The 27,551-nt window shown below is 30.5% G+C and overlaps 1 protein-coding gene across 1 annotated transcript in view; it reads right to left on the bottom strand.

Moving 5' to 3' along the window:
- Positions 1-5,707: 5,707 nt before the first annotated feature.
- Positions 5,708-27,551, bottom strand: part of shv (DnaJ heat shock protein family member shriveled) — a 52,550-nt gene continuing 30,706 nt past the window's right edge. The window contains exons 6-10 of the mRNA XM_076495581.1: positions 27,122-27,204; positions 22,562-22,619; positions 18,004-18,115; positions 13,274-13,433; positions 5,708-6,950 (exon numbers count right to left, since the gene is read on the bottom strand). Of these exons, the coding sequence (XP_076351696.1) occupies positions 6,886-6,950; positions 13,274-13,433; positions 18,004-18,115; positions 22,562-22,619; positions 27,122-27,204 (478 nt within the window). The 3' untranslated portion in view covers positions 5,708-6,885. The remainder of the gene's footprint in view (positions 6,951-13,273; positions 13,434-18,003; positions 18,116-22,561; positions 22,620-27,121; positions 27,205-27,551) is intronic.

Here is a 27,551-nt window from a genome sequence, read left to right on the forward strand (position 1 = left end):
AGAATGTTTTAAAGCATTTTTGGAAGCTAAAATCGACATCAAAATCAGATTCCACTGAAATTTTATAAAATTCCCATTCATTTTTTCAACACATGAATGTAGACAAAAATAGAAAAGAAAAACTTTACTTACTCCATTCAGCTCTACAACATGAATTAAAGTTTTTTGTTGTTTTTTTAATTTAACGCAAAGTTACAGGAGAACTACCTGCAATAGCTGTTCATAATTTAGCAGTGAAAGAGTAGAGGCAAGGCAGCTTGCCATAACCAACTATTCTGCCAATGAATAATGGGATTTACCATCGCATTATAATATTCCACAGCTGAAAGGGCAATCATGTTCGGTGGGATAGGGGTTTAAACCCACAACCCTCAAAATGCAAGTCAATCGCCTCTAACCACCGGCCCATGCTAAGCTTTAAAATTAGATATACCATACATTCTATTGTAATATTTTCAAGTACTTTTCCAAAACAAAAAGCCTCTTTGCTAGCACTAAATTCCATTCTCAATTTTAGGTACTTTTGAAGATGCATATGCACATGTGGAGAACTTTTTAGTACATTTCATTGCTTACGTAACTCCATCAAAAACAGTCATATAATTGCCACTCCGTATAAATGTATTGCAGTTCAGCTGAATTCTTTCCCTGATTACTTACTTTATGATGTCCGAATATAAAACTCTGAATTTGACAGCTTGTGGGAGGGAGCACGTTACAGACAACAGTAGTTGAGACATAACTTTAAACCTAGACAACTACCAAAGTAATTTGCATGCGAACTGGTGGCAGCCTAAGAGTACGCCGCAATTTACAATAGTGTTATATATAGAATATTAACAATGAACATTCAAAAGAACTGGGCTGAAAAACAGCAAATCCAAACCTCTGACTAATGATAATTTCTTATAAACAAAAAAAATTCAAACAAAAATAAAAAAACGCTGCACTAATCGAAAGGATTCATAAACTACAAGCTGTATTGTGGGATATAAAAATGTACCCTAGGTTTTGGAGGTGACTGCAGAAGAGGACTCATGTTGGGGATACACCGTCTATCAATCTTAACCTCCGTTTGCCAGTCTAACGAATAATTAAATAATCAAAGAAATATAACTTGAAATTACGAGAGCGAGATGTTGGTGGTTAAGCCAACAAGGTCCCACATCTGTATCACCCTTTACTGCCTGCAGACAGTTGTGGTAAAGTGACTGCTTTTCAAAGTAAAGACAAATAAAAATAAATAAAAAAATAGAAAGAGGAGAAAAATAATAAGCTACTACCAGTTAAGGGTAAGCAAGTTAAATAAACGTACCTCCTGAAGTTCCTAAGGCACTAATTAATTGGCCGGTAGACAAATTATATTAGCATAAAGCGTCCCAAACAAGTATCTAAATTAACTAGTATAACTCCCAACTACCATCCATTAAGTTTTTTACAACTACCAATTTTTATATTCTAAACAAGCCTTTATATGCGATAAGGTGTTAATCCGCGTAAAGTAGTGCCAAGTTATTCGGTAAAATTTCCTTAAATAAATGAATGGTCTTGCAAGTGTATATGAAACTTACATACAGTCATTCACGAGTGTTGTACAGGGTGTTCGGAAAGTCACTGTGCACCTATATATTTATTGACAGTCATTTTTCAATATAGAATACAGGAGGTAAATATGAATGACAATTATGAACAATGTTGAAAATGACCCCTGTTGGCATCAATACAGGCTTGGATCCTTCTTGTTTTGTTTCTAAACACCGCTATCAGTTGCTGGCTTGAAATAAGACTGAATGAATGCTGTTATCGCTGCTTTCAAGTCATTCAGCGTGCGCGGACGATCTCGATACAGTGCACAGTGACTTTCCGAACACTCTGTATAATCCAAATAGTTCAATTATACAGAACACAACGTTTTGGTAACGTGAATAAAATATTTGGTCTGAATATTAAGATTTTAGCATATGAAGTTAACTGTAATTATTAACCATAATGTGTTGTTATAGATATAAGGTATCTGTTATTTTCTTTAGTATTAGTGAGAGATACGTATTTCTGTAGTTGCAGAAGCAGAGAGAGATAACCGGGGAGAGTATTTTCACTGGGGATTCTCTGAACCATGACGGAACCTACGAACTACACAGCAGTGTTGTATGCTAGAGATAAAACATTTCTACAGTAAAATCAAGTCTTGATGAAAGCACCAATTTTGTAACTACACATTTCTTTTAATATATGAATACATGATAACAAACTACATTTTACAAAACTAACATGCTCACATTCACTAACTGTCTAAGAAGACTGTTAAATAGAAACCTGCATCAATAGATAAAGCAGACCTGGCATGGCCAAGCTCGTAAGGCGTGCGACTCGTAGTCCGAGGGTCGCGGGTTCGCGCCCGCGTCGCGCTAAACATGCTCGCTCTCCCAGCCGTGGGGGCGTATAATGTGACGGTCAATCCCACTATTCGTTGGTAAAAGAGTAGCCCAAGAGTTGGCGGTGGGTGGTGATGACTAGCTGCCTTCCCTCTAGTCTTACACTGCTAAATTAGGGACGGCTAGCACGGATAGCCCTCGAGTAGCTTTGTGCGAAATTCCAAAACAATAGATAAAGCCAAACGGAAGTCAAAATGTAAAAAATAACCTTGAATGTTCACTAATACTTAAAAAAAAAAAAAACTTTCTTAATGGTGTGAAAATAAAACAAGATTCATGTTCAAACAGACGTTTTTTCAGTTAAGGTATTATTACACTATTAATTCACGGGATGTTTTATTTTTGTGTACAAAGATTGTGCTAAAGTGATACTTTTAAATACTTGTAATGTTAATGTGCTCAAAAACAGTTATTATAATAACGATAACACGTTTCTAATGGAATTATGAATGATAACAGATATTTATTAGTATTTATGGTAAGGCTACTAAGACTATCTGCTAACACCCCTCATTTTGAACTATGGACCAGGGAAAACAAGGTCAGTAGCACCACACCAACCAGGAAAGCATTTTTATAATGCTCCTACAGCTTAAATTACAGGGAATATTTTATCATATTAGATGGATTCAAACCAGGTTCATGAACAAAGTTTATTAGTAAAATAATTTCTATGTGAAGGGCATAAACATTAAAAGCAAACAAGAAATGTTTAACACTATGTGCAGTTGTGCAATAATGATTTTTCAAGACGACAAGAAACCCACTTGAAGTAAAAACATATTCTACAGATAGCTAGTGCAAATACTGAAACTAATTAAAATAGATTACAGAACAATGTTTCAATCTTCTTAGGTCATCTTCAGATTAACAAAGATGACCTCAGAAGGTAGAAACATTGCTCTGTACTTTATTTTAATACTCACATCAGCCATCTTTAGAATAAAATCATGATTATAGAATGCAACAAATGTTGGTGCAATGTGCTTGGCAAACTTAGGTACCTTCAAACCACTCAATTTAAACAAACAATACATTCACTTAAATTATATGCATAAAATTAGATTTAAAATTTCTTTAAGAATGGAATTTGGTTGCATACTAATTTTTAAAATAAATGAAACAAATTGCATAATATATGTTGAAACACTTCTGAAAATCTATTAAAACAAAATAGACAAAACAGGAACACAAACAATATAAAAACACACCACACATTAAGCAAATTTCTTTTATAAAGCATATAATCAATTTAAAAAATAATTTACTATTGTAATGGTACATAATATTAATAGAATGTGCAGTTTTCTTATCTACAGCATTCCAAATGTACTTATCTAAGTAACCACAAACATAAACAATTATTCTGCATACAAAGCCTACAAAACTACATCTCCTATTGATATTTCTCATTTTAAATATACATATTGGATAACAAAAAAATAATGTTAATTCATTTTGTAAAATTGGTTTTTCATATGTAGTTTTAACCAAATAATGCATCACTATTCCACATAATTTTTCTACATGAATAAAGTATTCATATAGTTTTACATTAGAAATGTTAAGCTCAGTTTACAAAGTTTTAATGTCCAAAATATTTGGAAAGCTTAATTATATTCTGTATGTTGTACCAAAAGGTTGGTTACTACAGTAATTTTGAGGAAATCAAGATCAAACGTTTGGGGCACACATGTACAAAAATTCCATTTTAATGTGTGAACAGAAGTTATGCAGTAACTGACAACATGTTTAACATTAGTGTATTTCAAATGTACAATACATGGTGAAGCTATGTCTTCCTTTTCAGCATTACATTACCTGATATGCTTTGCTGCCTAACACTACGTGTATTTCAAATTCATTACATAAGCAAAAATAGATATTCTACTCTGCAATACTTAAAATCAGTTGTGTGCTAAAGTAAATGTGGTTGGGTTCTTTCAAAGTGAATGTTTCCTTAGATTTAATCCAGATTTTGAAAGTTTTAGGTTTTCAAAAATATTTACATTTTGATTTATGAACAATTTGATTTATTAAACTTTCATTTTCACATTAGCCACAATTACATTTACTAATAATTTTACAAAAGCTGTATAAAAAAACAACACTGAACCTACGAACTCACTAAAGAAATATTCATCTTTCAAAAAATAATAAAAAAACTAAACAACCATGATTATTGACATTTTGCAATGTCTTACAAGAGTCATGGTAGGTTTTAAAACTTAAATCAGTTGCTTTATGTTTAGAGTTACACAGCAACTTTAAACTTCAGCTTTTTTTAAGTATAATTAACCTGTTGACTGCAAAGTATTTCAGCTGCTACAATACAATTAATGCTTCTTCATTTTGTAACTTTTTTCGTGACGCTATTTTGGATCGAAAGTGAAACAATTTGTAACTAGGTAAAATGCATGTATGGTGCTGACATTTAGGGTTGAAGTTAGGTATTATTGAGAACGAATTAACTCGTCTGTGGCACTGTGTTACCAATGATCGGCTTGGATAAGTTATCTTATTCCAAAGTAAAAGCATTAAGTTTATAATGAAAATATCTTATACAGCACATAGAGTCTAAAAAGTGGTTCATTAATAAATCCACAAAGTATCACTAGAGACTTAATGCCTTAATAGATTTTAGTAGTTTTTCACTAACGTTTCTGATGACCATTTACAAAAACAAAGTTAGAACCCAAAAGAAATCAAACAAGTGACATCCTTTCTCTTAAAAGAAACTGTTTTGGAAAGTCTTATTGGTTGTTCAGTTGGATAATGCTTAACTTGTTTCTGTCTACATTCAACACATCTTAAAACTGACCAAATATTTAAAACAAATGTTTTGTTTGTTTTGTTTTTTGAATTTTGCACAAAGTTACTTGAGGGCTATCTGCACTAGCCATCCCTGATTTAGCAGTGTAAAACTAGAGGGAAGGCAGCTAGTCATCAATATCCTCTGCCAAATCATGGACTACTCTTACCAATGAATAATGGGATTCACCATAACATTATAACACCCCCACAGCTGAAAAGACGAGCACGTTTAGAGCAACAGGGATTCGAACCTGCAATCCTCAGATTACCAGTTGAACACCTTAACCTGCCTGGCCATACCAAGCCATTTTGTTTGTAAAATACAAAACGTTGTTTCTGTAGTTATAGAGGAATGTGAATATTACATTGTACATATCTTATTTTGAATAAAATTAGTATTCAGACTTTCGGATTGAAAAAAAAAAGATAATCAAAAGAACAGTGTTTAAAACAAAGCATGAAGAACAAACAATTTATTTTCAGTCACACTATCATGCTACAGATGTTTTATTACAGATATAGTGCAAATAATGTTGAAGAACAAGCAAACACTTGTACAAAACATTACGAAATATCAACCAGGTACAATTAAGTCACCTTGTTTTATTACCACTTCCTACAGCATATGCCTAGTTAATCTTTACTTGATAAGGAATGCTTAGGTTTTACCTTAATATAAAATGCAAAACTATTACAAACTTCTACACGAGAATACTTCCAGAATCAATTATTTTTACCAATAGGCTTCAAAATGTCAAGTTTGAAAATAACGTGTAACAAAAATTACTTACGATTAAAACAAGAATTACTTTTTCATAAATTTATGTATTTGAATAACTTTCTGAATAAGAACTTAAATTTTTTTGAAGTTTGAGAAAAATTACTTCTTAAGAGACAAATTATAAATTTTCAATGTACTGTTATTCATCACAAATGAGTTTTGTTATAAATTACATTATTATTTACAGGTAAGTGAATGTTTGAATATTCTACAGTATACAGCTTTTCATTTCTCAATGAAATCACTTGAAAAACTTTATTTTATAATGGTAAAAAAAGGTGTGAAGGACTTGAAAAATTTACAAAAATAAATGCATCCGCTGTCATTATTCAATTAATACACTTCTTTATTACAAGGATATTTCTGACATGAGAAAAACAAAAACTGTAATACTTTATGACTTACACTTACATGTTGAACTATAAAAGAATGGAATAATTTATCACAAACATGAAATAAATCATTTCATATTGCTTGGAAAGAGAAATATATTTAAGTATTAAAAAATTACTAGCAACACAAGCTGTAATAAAGTTCTGTATTTAGAAACATAACCTGAGGTTCAATTTTTCAAGGAAATTTTTACATACTGAAAATAGAGGGATTTTACTTTTACATTAGGTGTGCAACCATATTTTCTTTAATCATTTAACGTTAGAACTAACAAATGTTTTAGAAACACTTCAACACACAAACAATAAATTATTTGTTATATGTCTAAACTTTCATTGCGACCACATATCACGGATCAAAATGTCAAACAACAAATTCTACTACACATTCCATTATTTTGTATACAAAAATTACCAATCAGGTTCACAGCATTTGTAAGAAACCTCTAAATATTGGATTTCTTCAAAATCCCTGCAGTCCATTGTACACTTTTGTCTTGGAATCTTCTTGAAATATCTTTTTAATAACTGAAATAAACCAGATTTTACTTGTAAGTTAGAATTTATGAAAAAAAAAACTGAACATTGCTTTTAGTTAATTAATTAGATCTATTCAATTTCTGTAATAGATATCAACAGCAAGCATTCTGACAGTACTGAAAATCTTTAGTGTTCTTTAAAAAAACTAAATAACCTAAGTGAATCTTTGAATAACTTGTATTTTTTGACTTATGACTGAAAATTATATTTTCTTGCAAGCCAAACTGAGTTTACAGATAAATGTTATAGGTTATCTTGTGATAATTCATTTATCTTTGATTCAAGCACAGTTGTATAAATTTAGTGAAATATTAAAACTATCTATATACAATATTTTAATATGCTTGATGACAAAATACTGAATTAAAATGGCTTCTTTGTAACTTAAACTGCCTGATATCCACAATATCAAATGTCATTATACTCTAGTTTTTCTTTAAATCGATATCCAATCACTAAAGCATTTTTTTTTCACTGTACTCATTATACACACAACTGATTAAACAAAAAGTATCATTAAAAATTATTCTCTCCTTAAACTATATACTGCAAAAAATTAAACAAAAAACTAAAAGTACTACTTAATAACTTGTAAGACTGGAATTAATCAAGGTTTTGCCTTCTTGTCAAATTGGTAACTAAAATAAAAACTGCAACAGAACACTAATTTTTCCAAATTGTTTTTCAATATAAACATAACAAAACATAACATTTTCACCAATGCTAATAAAAAAAAAAGTGACCCTTGAAGTCAGATTATAAACTTATTTAAAAATTAAAAATCTAGTTCTAACATGGCTGTATACAGACGGGTATATATTCTTGAATCTCTTAAAATGTATGTGGTTAAGAGAATAGCAATTCTTGTTATAAAATATTAACATTTATCTCATAATAACTATTTCATATGAAACAGTTACCTTTAATAGAAATTGTAAAGATTTTGCATACAAAATAACATACACTTCATTTGTAGAATTACTCTCTCCTAAAGTTATTGCTTAAAATAACAATAACCTATCAAAATCTTCATGTATGTATCACTACTAGGTATATAATACAATACAATACAACCATTGACCACCTTCAAGTCATCCTCTTACAACTATAGCTTCGAGTCATCTTGCCAAGAGTATCAACATTACTCTTTGTACTATCGTAATACAAAATTGCTTCTGGTTTCTTATCTTTTGTATTGGTATCAATAACAAGTTGTAAATGCATAGTGGAGAAGACTGACCCCAGTTTTTCTTGTGGCAATATACTATCACTGAATCAGCTTGGAATACAGATAATGTAATTTTTGGCAATCCTTCCTTTTGGATTGTTGAATTCAAGAGGCCATTCTGTCCTGTTCTTTCTTATGGTTTCAACTATAGCAACCTTTTTGTTTAGTAGTTGACTCGCTAATGATGACCTAATGGAAAAATTACTGCAAGCAATATTTCTATCCAACCTTTCCAGTTCTTTGACAAAATGAACTATTCTTGCACCTTAAATGGATTTCACATCCAGCACCTGGAATTTTCCTTGTGTATATTTGTATCTTCTGTGTATAGGAAGCCTCAGCATTGCATATAACCCAGATTTTGATTCTATATTCATCTGGCTTTGATGGGATATATTGCCGAAGTGGAAGATACTAATTTCTCATATATACTGATACATAACCCTGGAATATATGCAATTTATAAGTGTTTGTTCCACTTATCATACATACCTCAAACAGGTTGCAGTTTGTCAGTACTTGTGTCATTTACTTTGTCTCTGCATAATCATATAACAATAATCTTGGCATCTGTTAAAATCTTAGTTTACTCATTGTTTAAATGAAAACATGGTGGCCATCTTCCTTTATCCATAGCTGCAAAACATTTATTTTAGACCTAAAAGTCCAACAAATGTTTTGAATTTAATGTTATCAATTTCCTCCCATGAGCTCACACAAGTCAGTTTACCTTTGACATTCATCCAATGTTAAACTGAGTTGAGTATAGGTATGGCAGAGAAAACTAAAGCAACAGAATTGCATTCTTTTTTGACAAACCTAGATGTCCAGGTGTGATTCTAAATGTATGGAAAAAAGCAGCTCTGCCTTTTGGTTCATGTGATGGATTGGAATTCCAAGTTTGTTTTTTTTATCTTTAGTTATACCATTCATTTCAGGTTAATGAAGCAAACCGTTTTGACATACTGGGTACAAATCTTCACCGATATGATCTGTTTCACAATCATCAACCAATTTGCTGTCATTTTCACTTCCCTGCTCTTCAAAAGTAGAATTGTCTTCTTCTAGTAGATATAGGATTTCATTTCTTGATAATGTCCACTTACTTATTGTTATAGATCTATTCTAGCAAAGTTTCAAAAAATAAAAAACACAAGTGAACACAATGCAGGTTGCCAATGCAATGAATAACACCGAGGCATTCATTTGCTTCTACATTTACCATTTTAAACCAAATAAACATTTGTGCATCTATAACGAAAAATTATTTCTACACTTTATCAACCAACTTTTAAGTGAATCGTATTAAAGAGCTAAAATGCAAGTTATGCAGTAAAATACACAAGAAATATATAAATGTAAATAATATAATGGATCCTCTTGGGTGAGATTTATATACATATAAAAAGGTGATGTTTAAGTTAGGCTTGGACAGTGCTTTACTTGCTGATAATGTTCACTTTAGTACAAAAGGTTTTTAAAGCATCTCTTCATTCAAGAATGCTATCAGAATTATTTTTTCTTACCTTAATAATTAGTCATAATGAGAACTTATGTTTTAAAAATACTGGTGCATCCATCTTATGTTTTGTCTTGAGTCTTTCTTCATCTTAAATATACAACTTTTACAATGTCTGCATACAGACAGGCCTAATTCAACTGAATTTAAAAAAACACAAAGTGGAGATTTAAGAAAGACCTTTACACTCACAGATCAGTTAGCACAATTTGTTTATAAACAAATAAATTTCATTGTCAGGAATAACCTGACAAAGTTTGGAATTTAATTCAAAATTCTTATTCAGACTTAACTTGCTAAATTTCTTAGAATGTATGATAGGACATTTATCTAGGTAAGGGTACTCCTGTTGAGTACAGTTGTACAGCCTTTCTGACAATTTGCTCATGCTAATACGGTCTTCTGTAATTTAAATATCAATTTTTATTACTTTAAAACATGGCTCTGTTTATGTAGACAAATATCTACTTGTTTCTAGATTTTTGTAAGTCAACTGATAAGGTTCCTCTCAAAAGGTTAATTACTAAATTCAATTCTTATTGAAATGAGGGAATCCAAAAATGTAAATTACAAATTGAGTTTAAGTTACAAAACAAAAGATTGCTATTTGGTAAATGTGACTAATGAAATATCACAAGATTTTGGGCCTTTGACAACTCTATAAGTAAAGATATTTACATTTGCTGATAATACTAAACTGTTTAGTAAGTATGGTTCTTCACAAAATGCTTAGTTAATGTACAAACTTGAACAGTTTTACTATAAAGGTTAATCTTTGGAAAAGCTTGAACACTAAAAAACTTAAAGCAATACAGGACATGACAATTTGGACATATTACTTTCTTGTATGGAAGAAACATTAAAATTGTAGAGAATATGGATTTGTGTGCAATGATCAACAAAAGTCACATTTTCAGTTAAATGTTTGGATGTCATAAAATATTACAAAACAGTTTTCCCCTGAGATCTATCTACAGAAAATAAGTTCAGAAGGTTGTCATCATTTTGAAATGGAATGATCTGGAGAAATGTTCAGTTTATTGCAAAAAAGAAGATCAAAAATTTTTTTATATATTTATCAACTTATTTCATTGATTGATATATAATGCGTGTGCTGTTAGTTAAAACAACTATTTCAAATATCTCTAATAATTTTATGTACGTTACAAGTTACATAAAGGTTATTTTGGTTTCTTCATTGGACCAAATGGCACCTTTTATTACATGATCTTTCTCCTGTTCTCACCAGATGTTTCAAAACATGGCATTAAGCTTTTAATATTTCAAAAACATTAAAATTATACATTTTCAAGTACAAAGTGTACTTTTGTAATCTACAGTGCATTTATCAGCTTTATGTTCCTGTAGCTGATATTAAAATAATTCTTGATAACTTTATGAATTTTCATAAAAATGTATAAAAACATACTGAAGTTAACAAGCACATATTTTCTGATAATTTAAGAATTGTACAGATATAAATTTTAGTTGCTTAGATTATGAGAATATCAAAGTATGGACAGCACAATGTCATAAAACCTTTTAATATTTCATGCACGCAGAAGATAACAGAGATACTGACATTAATATATACATTTATTGTGTATACCTTTAAAGCCTCTAACTCTTTCACATTGGGACAGTTGAACTGAGTTAGAAACCATGTTATATTTGTTGTTTCTATACTATAAAAACTTTTATACACTTTATGTATCTTCACAAAATTTAGCAAATTTCTGTAAACATTACAAGTCTTTTGTACACAGAAAATTAGATTTTGTTAATCATACAATTTTGTGAAAAATTTGTCTGTAAACATTGAATCAAGTGCAAAATGATTTATTTATGCTGGCTCTCTCAATGCAGGCTAAGTCAAGTTGACTGACCACAATAGCTCTTTGTATTCGTTTAAAGTCTTTATAGATTTGATGCTACTAACTTTTAATACAGTATGTATATCTTCACAAAGTTTGGTAATCTTGCAGTAAACATTAAGTCTTTGACATTAAAAAAAATGTATTTTTAGTGAAGTATTTTAAATAAACTAAAAAAAGATTTGTGCAAGAATATACCATTAATGATATATTAACTGATATATATCAGTGCATTACAACACTATTACTCATATAAATAAGAGTAATATTTGCAATTTAAATATCAATATTTATGTTGATAAATATAATTGTTTAATTATAGTTTGTCTATAATTAAACAGACAATTTGACTATTGTTTTCAATAGTCTGTGCAAAAAGTAATTTTCACATTAAGATTAAAAATGCTTTACTTCACCTCAAACTGCAATCTCTAATACATTCTAAGTACATTTTGAATGCTTGTTTTCAGTAAAACTTTATATCTTATCTGTTACCTTCTCCACTATAATTCTATTGCCCAACCTCAAACACACCAAAAAAACACCAACTAAATTAACTTTTTCTGTCTAGAATGACTTCAATTGTAACATGAAACCACATCTCCAAACTCACAACAGTTTACATCTATTTATACTTAAATTTTATTGTTTTATTGCCCTTTACAACTGATAATGGTGTGAATAGTAGTTAGAAAAGTTTAAACCATGTTACACAATTATGTTACTCATGAACTGTGCATGCTTTGTAAACCATGTTACACAATTATGTTACTCATGAACTGTGCATGCTTTGTAAACCATGTTACACAATTATGTTACTCATGAGCTGTGCATATGCATGCTTTGTGACACTTATTATATTATTTATTTTTCCTAACCAATCTTAATTAACATAAAAAGATCACTATTTTTTACATTTTAGTTATTTTTATATGTAAAGAATATATATAAAAAATAAAGTATTTATCTGACCTTCTTTCTCCTTATTATCAAATATCAATGTCATTTAACACTACATACTACATAGGTACTATTGGCACTAATGCACTAAATAATGTTCTTCAAAATTGCACCAAAAAAACAGACTAATAAATAACATGCACAGAGTAGACAATTTTCCCTAACTCTCAAAATGTTTTTAGCTTTCTAACTATGTGACAAGAGTTGTTACAAGTTCATCCAAGCTAGTTATTAGCTTTTCCAAAAGAAAGGAATTTTTACAAAAAAAAAAAAATGTGACTCTCTATTGGCTATAAGTGACATATAATTAAATATAAAAAAGAACTATTAACAATTCCTGAAAGAGAGAATGCAACAGGTAGGTGCGACAAAAATGTCCAATTCTCTACTTGATGGTTCTGTAACCAAACAAAAGCAAAGGTCATAGTAACTATGGTTTTTCTGAGAAATGACAATTTTATAGTGAATGACTTATTTTAAATTTCGTATTCACTGGAAGAGTTGTGAATAAAACAGAGAAGGGATGCTTAGAGAAAATGTCATTTCTCACACTAGGGGAAATTCAGAATCGTTTAAATTATTGTCTTATAAAATGCTGCTCTACTTAAGTATCTTTATGATTACTAGATAATATAAATGAAAACAATATACACATAATAGTGGTAGGAAAAAAACATTAAAACTATTTTGATATCTCGCCATAAATGTAATAACCAATAATTGACTTTACCTTCTATATTTTCTTTACTGAGTTGACCTTTTGGAAAATCTACATCAAATGTAATATATAAAGTTCCAAAAACGTTGTTGTTCTCATAGTTTGGCATTCCCTCATTTTTTTTCCTAAGTCTGGCTCCAGGCCAAGTTATCTTGTCTCTTAATATATGAACCTGTAATATTAGCATAAATTAATCTGCTAGTTTTGTAGACATAATACAGAAAATTTATTCAAGGAACCAGTTTATGAAGTGCTCATACATATGCAATTTGTTGCCTGTTGTTTCAATTTAAACTTAAAAAATGATACACCTTCATTGGTTTCTCTTCAGTGTAACTTACTTACATAGAGAATGTTATGCATTTTCTATCCATATGTTGTTAAAAAACACCAATGAAAACTTACTTTTCTTACTGATATTACTATTTGCTATTAATTATTACACAAATATATATTATAATAACCCACAAGAGAGTGTTATGACAATTTGAGAAACATACCAAATAAAAACTTTCACTATGTATATAACAAAAAAACTATGAAAATTCATTCTGTAACAGCCATGTATCACAAACATGGTACAATTGTGCTGCACAATTGACATCTGTTTTTCTGATAAATATTATTGCACTACAAAGAAATCTGCTGCAGTATAATGAACAGTAAAAAAAGCAAAAACAAATGAAAATCATGATCACATCTTGGGCAAAATGAAGAAATATTATATAAAATACTTGCTCAAGAAGAAATCATGCAAAACAAAGATAAATGCCATTTTGTCAGGAATAAAATCTGCCATATCGATCAACTTAAAATATTACTGGAGGTAGTTTCATTTGACCAGAATTTTCATTAAGTATTCACAGTCATGTAAACAATGATTGAAAAGAAATGCAAAAAAAATCAATAAAACATTAAGACATTATACAGTTAAACAATAAATAATTTTGTAAACTAGAGAAAATAAATACTCAAAGAGTCTTCAATATATATCACTAAACTGGTTATTCATGTGAACATTATATCACAGCTCACTTAAAATATCTGCAAATATAATTTTATTCAACAAAACTTCACAGACTTGTGTACTTTTGGATTTTTCTACTAAGTTGCTTTAACAGTATGAAGTTTTAATTTAAGGTGGCCTTATTATCTCAAAACATTTTTTTCCAACTTTTTAGTAAACAGATTTTCCTGACTTGCCTATGCATGCATAGGAAAAACTCATTGAACAAAATTCTATCTAGTAAATACTATCTCAGCTTATCCTATAATATGTAATAAAAACTTCAGATCAAATTTACATCAAACTGATACTACAGAAAAGGATCTGTAAACAATGACACTAATTTAATGATAAAGATTAAATTATTACTTTTTAATTTATAAAAAAAAACGTGGCCTAATTATCAAATATAAAGAATTATCCAGAGATAAAAAGAGTGACTTAAGGTTATGTTATAACATATCAATAACTGGCATAGTTAAACAGCAGGATTTATGTATATATGCAGGTTCTGAAGTAATAAAAAAGGGGACCTACAATTTTCCCCTACTTTTCCAAGTATACAGCAACCCTGTAATTGGATTAAATTTGAAGCTAAATTTAATAAGGCCTTCAAACTGTTGGACTTGCACTGTTCCTTGGTGCTGGTTCTTCTAATTTGAACTTGCATTAAACCAGCACCAAGAAACAGTGCAAGTCCAACAGTTTGAAGGCCTTATTAAATTTAGCTTCAAATTTAATCCAATTACAGGGTTGCTATAATTTCACCTTCCTGAGATTATTGTCGTGTAAAGAATAAGATTTAAAAAGTGACTGTTATTGATCATATGTCATAGAGACAAGTTGTGATAGGTGCAAGATTGTAGAGGGTGGTGTATATATTTAATCTGTTAAAAATGGTAGTTAAAACATTTTAAAATAAAAATTTGTAATACACATACAACTGTCTCTAATGCATACACATTAACTTTTCTTTATATGCGTTTTGCTTACTATTTAATTCCTGTTAAACATCATTTTCAACTTAACCTTAAATATCTTTCCCTTCTCAGAAAATTTTCTTGGATAACAATTTTATCAGTTTATTATTTATTTAACCATTTTATTATCCTGTAAGGTTATTATTTTTCTGTTTTTATATCTGAATACAATTATAGTTACTCTCATTGTATTTTCTTGTCAGTTTTAATACTACACAAAAAAAAAAAACTAATGTTTTAATCACACTATTGTGTTACCATCCATGTTAACATGTGTAATTGGAACCTCTGTACATTATAATTCTTCAACAGTTCTTTTTTAGTCTAATTTCAATGTAACATAGTCTTTACTGTCTGATGAAGGGAGTCTGTCCAAAACATTGCACAAAATAAGTTAAAAAACATTATTTAGACATGCCAATTTATATTTTATCTGATTTCTATGATGCGATTTGACCGTTTCTTTACTTTCAATGATAAATAAATTATATCTGGGTAGTCCAACAAACCACTTATGAGTAAAATGTTTAGAACAACAGTGACAGTTTTTCTTCAAAAAAATCAGAAAACTGCAAGTAATTAAAAAGTTCACCTGTAATTTATCTTTGTTCTGAAACAAATCAGTGAGGTTACAGTAACAATTAACAAGTTCTGTAATTAAACATTAATTTATTGACCAAATAACAAAAGTTCATTATTTTGCCAATTAAGTTACAAAAATGTGAAAAAAATGTTATAATCCAAAGTAATTACCTTGGGGCAAGAAACTATAAAAAACAAGGCAGAGCTTGTTTGATGTAGCTATCAGAAACAGAGTACCTCAATTAATAACACAAACTGTTACTGAAGACTATTTCACTGAAACCTAAGACTGCAAAAATAAAATTCCACTACAATTAGTGATAACTGTTCTCCCCTTATTTTGTAATTTAACTTACAACAGGAAAAGAAAATAATTAAAAATGTCAAAATACAGAAGACAAAACTTTGAAACTAATAGTTTGCCTATTTTTTGATCAAGGGGTGCATTCTTTCAAGCATTTTCAGTTCATATCACAGGACTGAGTTTTCCAACCTGTGTGTAACATCTGTCACATACATAAATGGAAAGTAAGCTCTTGCAAATTTGTAAACTGTTTTTGTAAGGGTCATCAGGAGTGTCTTCACACTCCCGGGGACATATGAGAAGTGCAAAGAGTGTCTTCACACTCCCGGGGACATATGAGAAGTGCAAAGAGTGTCTTCGCACTCCCGGGGACATATGAGAAGTGCAAAGAGTGTCTTCGCACTCCCGGGGACATATGAGAAGTGCAAAGAGTGTCTTCGACTCCGGGACATATGAGAAGTGCAAAGAGTGTCTTCAGCACTCCGGGACATATGAGAAGTGCAAAGAGTGTCTTCGCACTCTCGGGGACATATGAGAAGTGCAAAGAGTGTCTTCGCACTCCTAGGGACATATGAGAAGTGCAAGGAGTGTCTTCGCACTCCTAGGGACATATGAGAAGCGCAAGGAGTGTCTTCGCACTCCTAGGGACATATGAGAGGCGCAAGGAGTGTCTTCGCACTCCTAGGGACATATGAGAAGCGCAAGGAGTGTCTTCGCACTCCTAGGGACATATGAGAAGCGCAAGGAGTGTCTTCACACTCCCGGGGACATATGAGAAGCGCAAGGAGTGTCTTCGCACTCCTGGGGACATATGAGAAGCGCAAGGAGTGTCTTCGCACTCCTAGGGACATATGAGAAGCGCAAGGAGTGTCTTCGCACTCCTAGGGGCATATGAGAAGCGCAAGGAGTGTCTTCGCACTCCTAGGGGCATATGAGAAGCGCAAGGAGTGTCTTCACACTCCTGGGGACATATGAGAAGTGCAAAACTTGTTTTTAATTTCAAGCACTCCACAATAATAAAATTAGAACTAAAGTACTATCTTCATCTCATTATATACCACAAGACATTTAACTGTGAGTAAATAGATACAAGTTATTCATTCTCTTCAGGTTTTGAAGGCTACTTAATACAACAAGCAACCTATGGCACATTAAATTATATCTCACATAACAAAACAAGCATATAATTAATATATTACATTTTACACAAATTCTTGACATCTCATATTGTGTAATCTTGTTGTATATAGATAAAGTATGTGCTTTACTTTCAAGAGATGTTCAAAAATTTTGTACAAGAATTTATTATCCATTTGAAGATGAAACAATAGAAAACTGCAATTTATCCAGAAACAATATATTTAGCTCACCATGCTTTACAACAGTAAGAGTGAGATTATTTTTAATAATCTTTTAGTAAAGGAAAAGAAAATTAAATTCTAATTCTGATATACTGCTATATCTTTATATATTCTGTATTTAAAAATAAATGAATTTCTATAACCAAGCACTAGGTTATTTAGCAAATACAACAATGCAGTGAAAAATCTGCTATAATTTTTATTCAGCAAGTTTCCAGTATGTTCTTACCATAAACCCATTTTTGCAGAAAAAAAAAATCATGTTAATATACAATAATAAACAAAAGTGGTTTGGCATGAAAGTAGAGAACCCTAAGAATGAGCATCTTCAGCACCATTTAGACACGAAAAAACTAACTGCATTAAACTGTTATGTCTTCCAGTGCAAGATCACAAAAATATCACTTAAATACATTTTAGACCCTATAACACAAGCACATACAACAAGCAGAAATCACAATGCAATACAGCTGAGCTTTGGTCAAAACCGATTTTATTAAAATATTCACCTTGTGACCATCTAAGTGAGTGATATCCATTTCAAATCCACAAAGTGCATCAGTGAGTGAAACGGTGATGTTAGTATACAAATCATCTCCTCTTCGTTCAAAAATGGCATGCCTATTAATAAAAACACAGTTTAGAAGAAACACCATTTTCTAATACAGAGTATAAATCAGTGCAGGCTGCTTTACTATAAACTGTCTAACACTTGCAAAATTGAACCTTAACAATGGAAAAATACAAGTCAAGTGTAACAACATACTTAGACTACATTTTATGTACACAAAATATTCTGCACAACAAAATCTGGAGGAAAATATGTACGTACATGTATAAATATATACACATATTTACTCTGAAGTATTCAGAAGCCTCAAATTTCCCTATATACAAGCCCAAGCTATGCGTGATTTTTCCAACATGAAACAGGTAAAAACTGGTTTAATTTTGCCCTATTCTGTCACAGATATTATGGAAATGTCACTCAAGCTGCTTTGAAGTACCAGAAATATTGCCAGTGCTAAAATGCAATAACACATTACACTGATGCCTTTCCTTAGCCACAAACAAATGAATGAATGGACAGACTGGAGGGTGTTTGGCAATTCAGTTCACTAGATCTAGTTTCTAGATACTAGCAAGAGAAAACAAAAGATGAAAATAAATTTTTGGTGACTGATTTTATAACTTGAAAAAGGACCTTATGAATTTAGCAGTATATCATTCAGTCTGTCTAATGCATCTGCTACTTCAGAAATGTTGATGGAATTTACACATAAAGGATAGCACTAGAAGAAATATTTCACCTATATAAATGACATATTGGTTATTAGTTGAACATTTAAAGCTACGGATAAGCATCTGAGAACAGTATTCCAGTTCATCAAATACGAAGGTTTAAAATTCCAGTAATTTGGAATTGGTCACAAATCAAGCAGTGCCATTCCCATTTACTTGGGTGTATTGTTTGAATACAAAAAACAATAATACTGAATAAATCATGATTTCACTCAAAGGAATATTTTGCTTTCATGCTATCATATTCTCTAAATCAGGGATTCCCAACCTTTTGGCACTCGCAACATGAAAATGTAATTGATGAAATAAAATTAATGTTATCCCAAGCTACTTCTGACAAGGCTATGCGACTCCCCTGCCAAGGCTTTGCGACTCCCCTGTCAAGGCTTCATGACCCCGAGGGGTCGCGACCAACTGGTTGGGAACCCCTGCTCTAAATAAAATATGTCTTATCATAGCAGAAAACTTTAGCTTTTGCAAAAAAAATATAATTTAGCAAAATCACCCTTAGTACTGAATGGAATTTGAGATATTTTTACAGCTTCTTTAATCTGTAGCTTATTCTCAAGTCTTTGAAACTTTCTATTAAATTCTGTAGTACTTCTCAGTAGAAAAGGCATTTTTCATTTCCCAAAAACAAATTACTCTCATATCAGTTTTCTCTTTACATCAACATCAATAGTTTATAACTATATCCAAAGGCATTTAAACTTTTGTTGTATCTATGTTAGAAGCTTAGTTTCAATATTAGATGTTAACATTAGTTTGTACAAAGTCACAAAAAAGTGGGAACTTGTGCTGCACTGATAAAATGTTTAACGAGAGAAAGGGAAATCATACGAGAAACTATATATAAACCTATATTTTTAGATGGGCAGAAATTCTTTAAAAATCAATAAGTGTTCTTTACTCTAAAATAAAAAATGTAAATTATAAAGTATTTCTAAGGACAAAATGTCTGTAGTTATATTTTTACTTAAAATATGAACCTCAATATATTTTTTATGCAGCTGCTTTCGATTTACTTAGTTTTCCTCATAAACATAACATAAAAAAGTTTGCAAGGTTTCAGTAACTCTTTTTGAAGTAAAAATCATGTATTACATCTTGTTAATGTGTACTATGTTCATCTCCCATAATCCTCTCTCTCTCTCTTCATGCTCATAAGTTTTAATGAGTTACATTTAAAATTTTACTAAACTACTTTCTGTTCATGTTATATAATTAGTATGCTATAAGATTGTAGCTGAGCCATATTTTAATAAAATTTGTTTTAAGGTCTTAGTTTTATAAAGCAGTTTTAAAAAATCCTGAATTTCCTTAAGTGCACAGAATGTGAATTTTTTTCCTAGACAACCCTTCTTTAATATATTCACCATCCCTCAATAAAATTTGATGTAAATTAGTCATTATAATGTTGTCATCACTAAGGAAAAGCATAATTTTCATAGCTTTCAATCTTGTTTGGTTACAGAGCCATCAAATAGAAAATCGGACCTCTCTTGCCACACCCACCTGCCACATCATCTATTTCATGATTTGTCAGTAGTTTTCTTTTATGTTTATTACAGAATACTAAGGTTTTCATGTATCAAATGTTGCATTATATTACACTGTTTTCTGTAGAGGGAACAGTCATTTTCTTTCAGTACAAGCTTCATTCCAATATAAACTTGCTTGAATGAATTTGTAATGACTTTTGTTGCATAATTAGCCAGAAAAATTGTAATAGCTATGGAATATTATCTGATTTTTATGTTATTATTCCACATTCTTTGGCGAGTTATTTAATTAAATATAAAATAATAATTTAGTACACTCCTGCCATTAGTATAAGAAAGTAGGGTTAAGTGTCATCAACAATCAACAACAAAAATAAAAGAAAGCCCAATGTTGTAACACGAGCCACACATTTCCCATGTGGTTTGCAATTTATAATGGTGAGAATAGTAGTTAGACATGGTACAAAGGACAATAAAACAATAAAGATTTATGATAAAGTAGTGTAGTTTCACGTTACAATTCCAAATAATTATTTTAAAAAAGGGTAATTTGGATTTATTTCTCTTTTTGATTGTTATAAATTCAGACACTGACCAAACTTGTAGTTAGGGTAAAGAAAATGCTAGATAAAATTTAACTTTAGAGATTATGCATATGAAATTTTGGGGAAGAAGTATTTTTGATCCTTACATGAAAATCACTTTGCATTTGGAAGATTAAAATATTAAAAAAAAGATGCAATATGGCCATGGTCAAATTTTTATTTAAAACATGTCACTGAGAAATCTGATTTAATATATAAAATGTTTAATAAAAATCTACCAAATTTTGTGAAGATACATGTATTATATTAAAAGTTAGCATCAAAATTTCAACAAGTACAAAGTGTTCAAGTGGTCAGTCAATTTGAATGAGCCCACACCAAAAGTGTAAAGAAAATTATTAGTTTAAGTAAATTATAATTTTGAGATACATTACAAATTTGTGTTCTGATTTCACACTACAATATACTGATGTATCTCAGAACAGCTGATATGGGTATTAACACTTATCAATAAGCAGAGAACAATGTTTTGACCATCCTAGGTCATCTGTAGGTCAAGAACTACAATATATTATTCATTATTACTCCATTTTTCTCGCATACATTCTTTACAGTTCCAGAATCCAAAGCAATCCTGTAAACTAATGAAGCTGGCCAGTAAAGTAGAAATAAAGTGACCAGCAACTTCAGGATCTAGAGGAATACTGTAATCAATTAATGATGCTGGCCAGTATGATAATGATCTCAGTAAATTCAGTATCCAAAGAAATCCTCTTAACAACTAATGGAAATGGCCAGTATCATAAAAATACCCCAGCAACTTCAGCAGGCACAGTAATCCTGTAACCAACTGATGAAATTGACCAGTGTAATAAATGGGAATTGTGAATTTCCAAGATTGCAAAAATAATGTCTGACCAAATCCCTGTGGTTTTTAGTGATTATAAAATACAGTTGTATTATGGTATGTTCCTTTCAAGACCTTAACAGCATTATAAATTATTTATACATTCTGCTCCTGAGGGGGTGCAAGAAGTAAACCAAAACCTAGCTGTTTAAAAACTTGCAAAATGCAACTAGACTAAAAACAGATCATACATACTTGAACTGAAAATTAAAATCACATAGGAAACAATTACATACAACTATTATTGGAACACACAATTACATTATTTAAGAACAATATATTTCATGATTTTAGTGTTTTCAACCAAATTCATTACCAGCTAAATAATATCAATAATTTTAATTATTTGATCTTCTAAGGATATAAATATGACCCATTTTATCTGCTTTACAAATAACTCCAAGAACATAGAAGGCATTGAAATATAGTTTTCTTAATAAAGTGAGCTTGAAATGTAGCATTTATTTGATTTTGAAGATCAAATAGGTCCTGATGATTCGTACATAATCATACTTATTACAAAGTTCACATAACTTCACTATGAATAACATAACACACCTAATATTTATATAAATAACTTCAGTTTTGTTCACACTTCTCTCAATTTGTCCATAGAGAATTTTAAATCTAAGTACAAATACAGAACATAAGATCTGTCTTTTGTCTGCCACAAATCACTGCTCAAAATACCTTTCATTCAACACTAGTACTTAACAGCTGAGTAGGATGGTAAGGGAAAAGTTTAACCAAAACATTGTATTAGTTTCCAATATGTGCATTTGAAGGTAACATTCAAATAAAAATTACTTACGGAGAAGTTTTAATTCTAACTTTGAGATCTCCAGGATCACCATCAATGTGAGGTTCACCTAAAGTGAAAAAAACATTATTCAGAGTATTGAAGTTGTACGCCACATATTTAAAAACATGAAAATATACATTCACATAATTTAATTTTATAACAGATTTACTATTACGTATGTATTTTACTATCTATGTGTATTTCAGTTTAATATATATGTATATGCATATTGTGATAGTCCTGCAAGTTTTCTAAATTTGTAGATTTACAAGTGTAAGAATCAACAATGTATAATGTATGTAAAATACTAGATTGCCAGTATTGTTGCTAACTGAACTTTCCAGAACCTTGTCTTAAAGTTTATAAATTGCAGCACACAGAGGTGCAGTTTAATGACATTGGTCTGCCACTACAGTCAGTACAAGTGTGTGTTTTCTGATAGCAAAGCCACATCGGGAACCCCTGATTTTAGAGTCTTAAATCCGTAGATTTACAGCTGTACTAGTGCGGGACAGTACAATATAAACCTCAGAAGCTATAATTGTGATAAATACTTATTAATAAGAAAACTATAGATATGACCAAAAATGTTTATAGATCTCAAAAATTACAAACCATTTATCTCCAGTGAATTAACTTTGGATGTTAGTATTTCTACAAGCATATGAGATATTGTCATTGGTAAAAAAACTTGCGTGTGATTCAAGCTAGCTAGTCATCGAGAAGTATACAGTGTACCAACTCTGAATTTATTTGCTCATCATTGACCTTTACCATTGATAAAATATTCAGTTCCAGACCAGATAGAAGACTGAATATTGTCTGAGAGTTTACAATTTATATTAATGGTTATTACAAATAATGATTTATATACAACAGTTTTACAATGTTGTTTTACATTAAAATATACATTTGTTAAGAAAGAAAATTCTGCATGTCAATCTTGTTGGCAAGTGTCATAAATTTAATATATTAACATTCAATTAACTTCTAAATTCAAATTCCAGTTTCCATTTATTTGAAATCGTAATAAATAACATATCAGAGAGACACCCAAGATTAATTATAATATGTAACAGTTTCATATAGGGAAACTACAATGTAAAATTAATTTAATAACTAAAAATATTACATTAACTCTCTCAATATGGACATGGTCAATCTGATTGACTGCTTGACCTCTTTGTATTAATTTTGTTTTTATAGATTTAATACATCTATCCATCAATATGGTGTATATATCTTCACAAAATTTGTTGGTCTTTCAATTAATCTTAACTATTTCACATACAAAATATTTTGTAGTGAAGTAATTTTAATAGATTTATCCAAGAATATGTTATTTGTTTTCAACAGTTTGTGTGATATGATTTTTATGTTACGATTTAAAATACTTTTCCTCAACCCAAAAATCAAGTTTCCTTTGTGTAATCCTTATAACCTCCTAAATACATTTCAAGCATTTGTTTTCAGTAACACTATTTTATCTGTTATTTTCTTTACCATATCTCTGTATGGTATATGTTACTCTGATCACCCTTGTAACAAAAACCTAAAATTACCCTTTTTTTCTTTCTTTCTAGAATGACTAAGCTGTAACATGAAATTAAACTACATTTATTTATTCTTAGCCTTAAACTTGTAACAGTATATCTATTTACACTTAACTTTTATTGCCCTCTGAATAATGTCTAACTAATATTCGTACCATTACAAGTTGTAAATCACTTGGGGAATGTGGAGCTCGCATTACACTATTGAATTACATTACCCCTGAGCTGCATGTCCTGCACAATCAACATTTTTATTATATTATTTATTTTACCTGATATAATTTTAAATGACCTAAAAAGATCACAATTTTCATATTTTTAGTTACTTTTATAATAATTGATAAAGAATAATCATGATAAACAAAGTATTTATCCAATCTTCCTTTTTCTTACTGTTGATTGTTGATGATATTTAACCTTTTTTTTTAAACTAATTTAAAATATATTAAATAATTTTCTATTTAATTAAATAATGCACCACAGATTGTAGACTAATAACATGCATAAGGAAGAAAATTTTACCTAAATATCATTTTTTCTCTAACTATGTGACAAGAGTTGTTACAAGTTCATTCCAAGCTAGCTGTTAGCTTTCAACAGGAACAGAACTTGTAGTAACAGAGAAAATGACATCTACTAACAACATAAAATAAAAAAAAAAACAGGCAAATTGATAAGATTAAAATATTGGTTTTCTCATAGTTATATGTTATATATAATTAAATATAAGAACCAATACAATAGCCTGAAAGAGAGGATGTGACAAGTGGGAATAGCAGGAGGGGTTTGATTGGTTATTTGATAGACAAGTGGGAATAGCAGGAGGGGTTTGATTGCTTATTTGATAGACAAGTGGGAATAGCAGGAGGGGTTTGATTGCTTATTTGATAGACAAGTGGGAATAGCAGGAGGGGTTTGATTGCTTATTTGATAGACAAGTGGGAATAGTAGGAGGGGTTTGATTGCTTATTTGATAGACAAGTGGGAATAGTAGGAGGGTTTGATTGCTTATTTGATAGAGGGAATAGCAGGAGGGGTTTGATTGCTTTGATTAGCAGGAGGGCTTATTTGATAGACAAGTGGGAATAGCAGGAGGGCCTGATTGCTTATTTGATAGACAAGTGGAACAGTAGGAGGGCCTGAAGATAGGAAGTAGAATAGTAGGAGGGCCTTGATTGCTTATTTGATAGACAAGGGAATTTTTGATTGCTTATTTGATAGACAAGTGGGAATAGTAGGAGGGAGGGTTTGATTGCTTATTTGATAGACAAGTGGGAATAGCAGGAGGGGTTTGATTGCTTATTTGATAGACAAGTGGAATAGCAGGAGGGTTTGATTGCTTATTTGATAGACAAGTGGAATAGTAGGAGGGTTTGATTGCTTATTTGATAGACAAGTGGGAATAGCAGGAGGGTTTGATTGCTTATTTGATAGACAAGTGGGAATAGCAGAAGGGTTTGATTGCTTATTTGATAGACAAGTGGGAATAGTAGGAGGGATTTGATTGCTTATTTGATAGACAAGTGGGAATAGTAGGAGGGGTTTGATTGCTTATTTGATAGCTCTGTAACCAAACAAAATTGAAGGCTATAGGAACTATGGTTTGTATGACCAATGTTAATTTTAGAGGGAGTACCTGACATTTAATTTTGTAATTATTTGGGGTTGTCAGATAAAATAGAGAAAAGACGACTCCTAGGGAAAAATGTGTCGCACTAGTGAAAATTCTAGATTTTTAAAAACATAGTGCCTTGTAGAATTAAGAATTTAAAACATATATACTATTAATATACAAATCATTAACTGAGGTTTTATGCTATATTATTTGGCATGATAAGAACAAAAAGTACTTTCATAAAACTTTAACGTAAGACAAATCCTGTCACATACAGTAAGGATACCCTTGGTGATATGGTTAAACTACCAGGCAAAAAATATATTCAGAACTTCTGATTCAGTTTATTACTATGTAATGCTATTATGAAATGCAACCTAATTCTTCATTATTATGAAAATTTCTCAAGAAACAAACATTTCTGTACAATAAAATTAAAATAATTTAGTAATCCCAAATATATATTAAACAGTGGCAATAGGATAGATTTTATAGTCATAGTAAGTAGCTTATACGATCACCTAAGCCTGAAGAATTAATTTCTATTTTTCCACACCACTATTACATACTAACTACTAAAATAATACATTATATTATACATTTCAGCTGCTACCTTTAGAATGGTCCTGAGAAGGGCTGTTTGAGGTGATACAGGCCAGGGTTTAATCATGGGTCTTTTTAGAAAAGCTGGATATCTTGTCCATTATACTTTGAATCAATTAACTACTTAAATAGTGTTAGGAGGAGTATCTAAGACTTAACAACTTCTCTGCCAATATGTTATGTTAGGTGAATATAGCATTACTTTTTCATGTGTATTTCATGTCCTGTGTTTTCCACATTATTGTACAGTCTTATTCTTTGAAATGAATGGATATTGCAGATGGATTAGTATTACAGATTGTTCTTTTTTTTTTTTTTTATAATGTATTGGAGTGCACATTCACAATGGAAGTTGTATAGTTTTAATACATTATTTGAAAGCCTAACTCAACATTACTGTTTTAGCATTTACTTGTCTGCACCTTCTGTACTTACACAATAAGTCACCAGTTATCTGCATAACATTAATTATAATGATGTTACTAAATAATCTGGATCCTGTATCAGTTAGGCTGTACATGTTGACTCAAGGATGAACTTTGGGTGACCATGAGAATGGTAGGATGTATGAATAGTAAGTCTTAAGTTACTGATATATCATTCACTAAAACCCTTGTCAAGTGAACTATTTAGAGGAGTTAAGATTATTTTGTATCTTAGTTTTTATGCTTGAAGTAAACATTGCACAGCCATCAGGTGCTCTTTTCTACTTATTCAAAACTCTTTAAATAATCACTTTTTCTCTATAACAAAGCATATACAATTTGAGAAATCTTAAGTTAATTACAATTAACCAACCTTCAGCAATAAATTTCTGTTCTTGACCATCATGCATGCCAGGTTCTACTTCTATTTCAAGAAGTTTCTCTTCATTCACCAATCTGAAAAATATACAATTAAGAAAATCTTTCTTCTAAAAACTGTAAAATTAACAAAACATTTTAGCTACACAGAACTAGATTTAAACCAGTACATCATATACTAGCTTAAGGCATTTCTATTAAAAACTATTACAATGCAGCAATCAATAAATCTAAGTAGTCTGCACCAGTTTATATTTTTAATGATCAGAAATGACATGTTGGTAAGGTTATAGAATGTAGTTGCAAGAAGCTTTGCAACTATATATGTATTGGGTGTTACGTCTTAAATGTGAACAAAATTACAAGGAGGCGATTTAAACCCTCTTGCTAGATATAACCAAATGCACATGCAACAAATTTTTATA

The sequence above is a fragment of the Tachypleus tridentatus genome, chromosome 3 (genome assembly GCF_004210375.1).
Source record: "Tachypleus tridentatus isolate NWPU-2018 chromosome 3, ASM421037v1, whole genome shotgun sequence".
Taxonomy (NCBI): domain Eukaryota; kingdom Metazoa; phylum Arthropoda; class Merostomata; order Xiphosura; family Limulidae; genus Tachypleus; species Tachypleus tridentatus.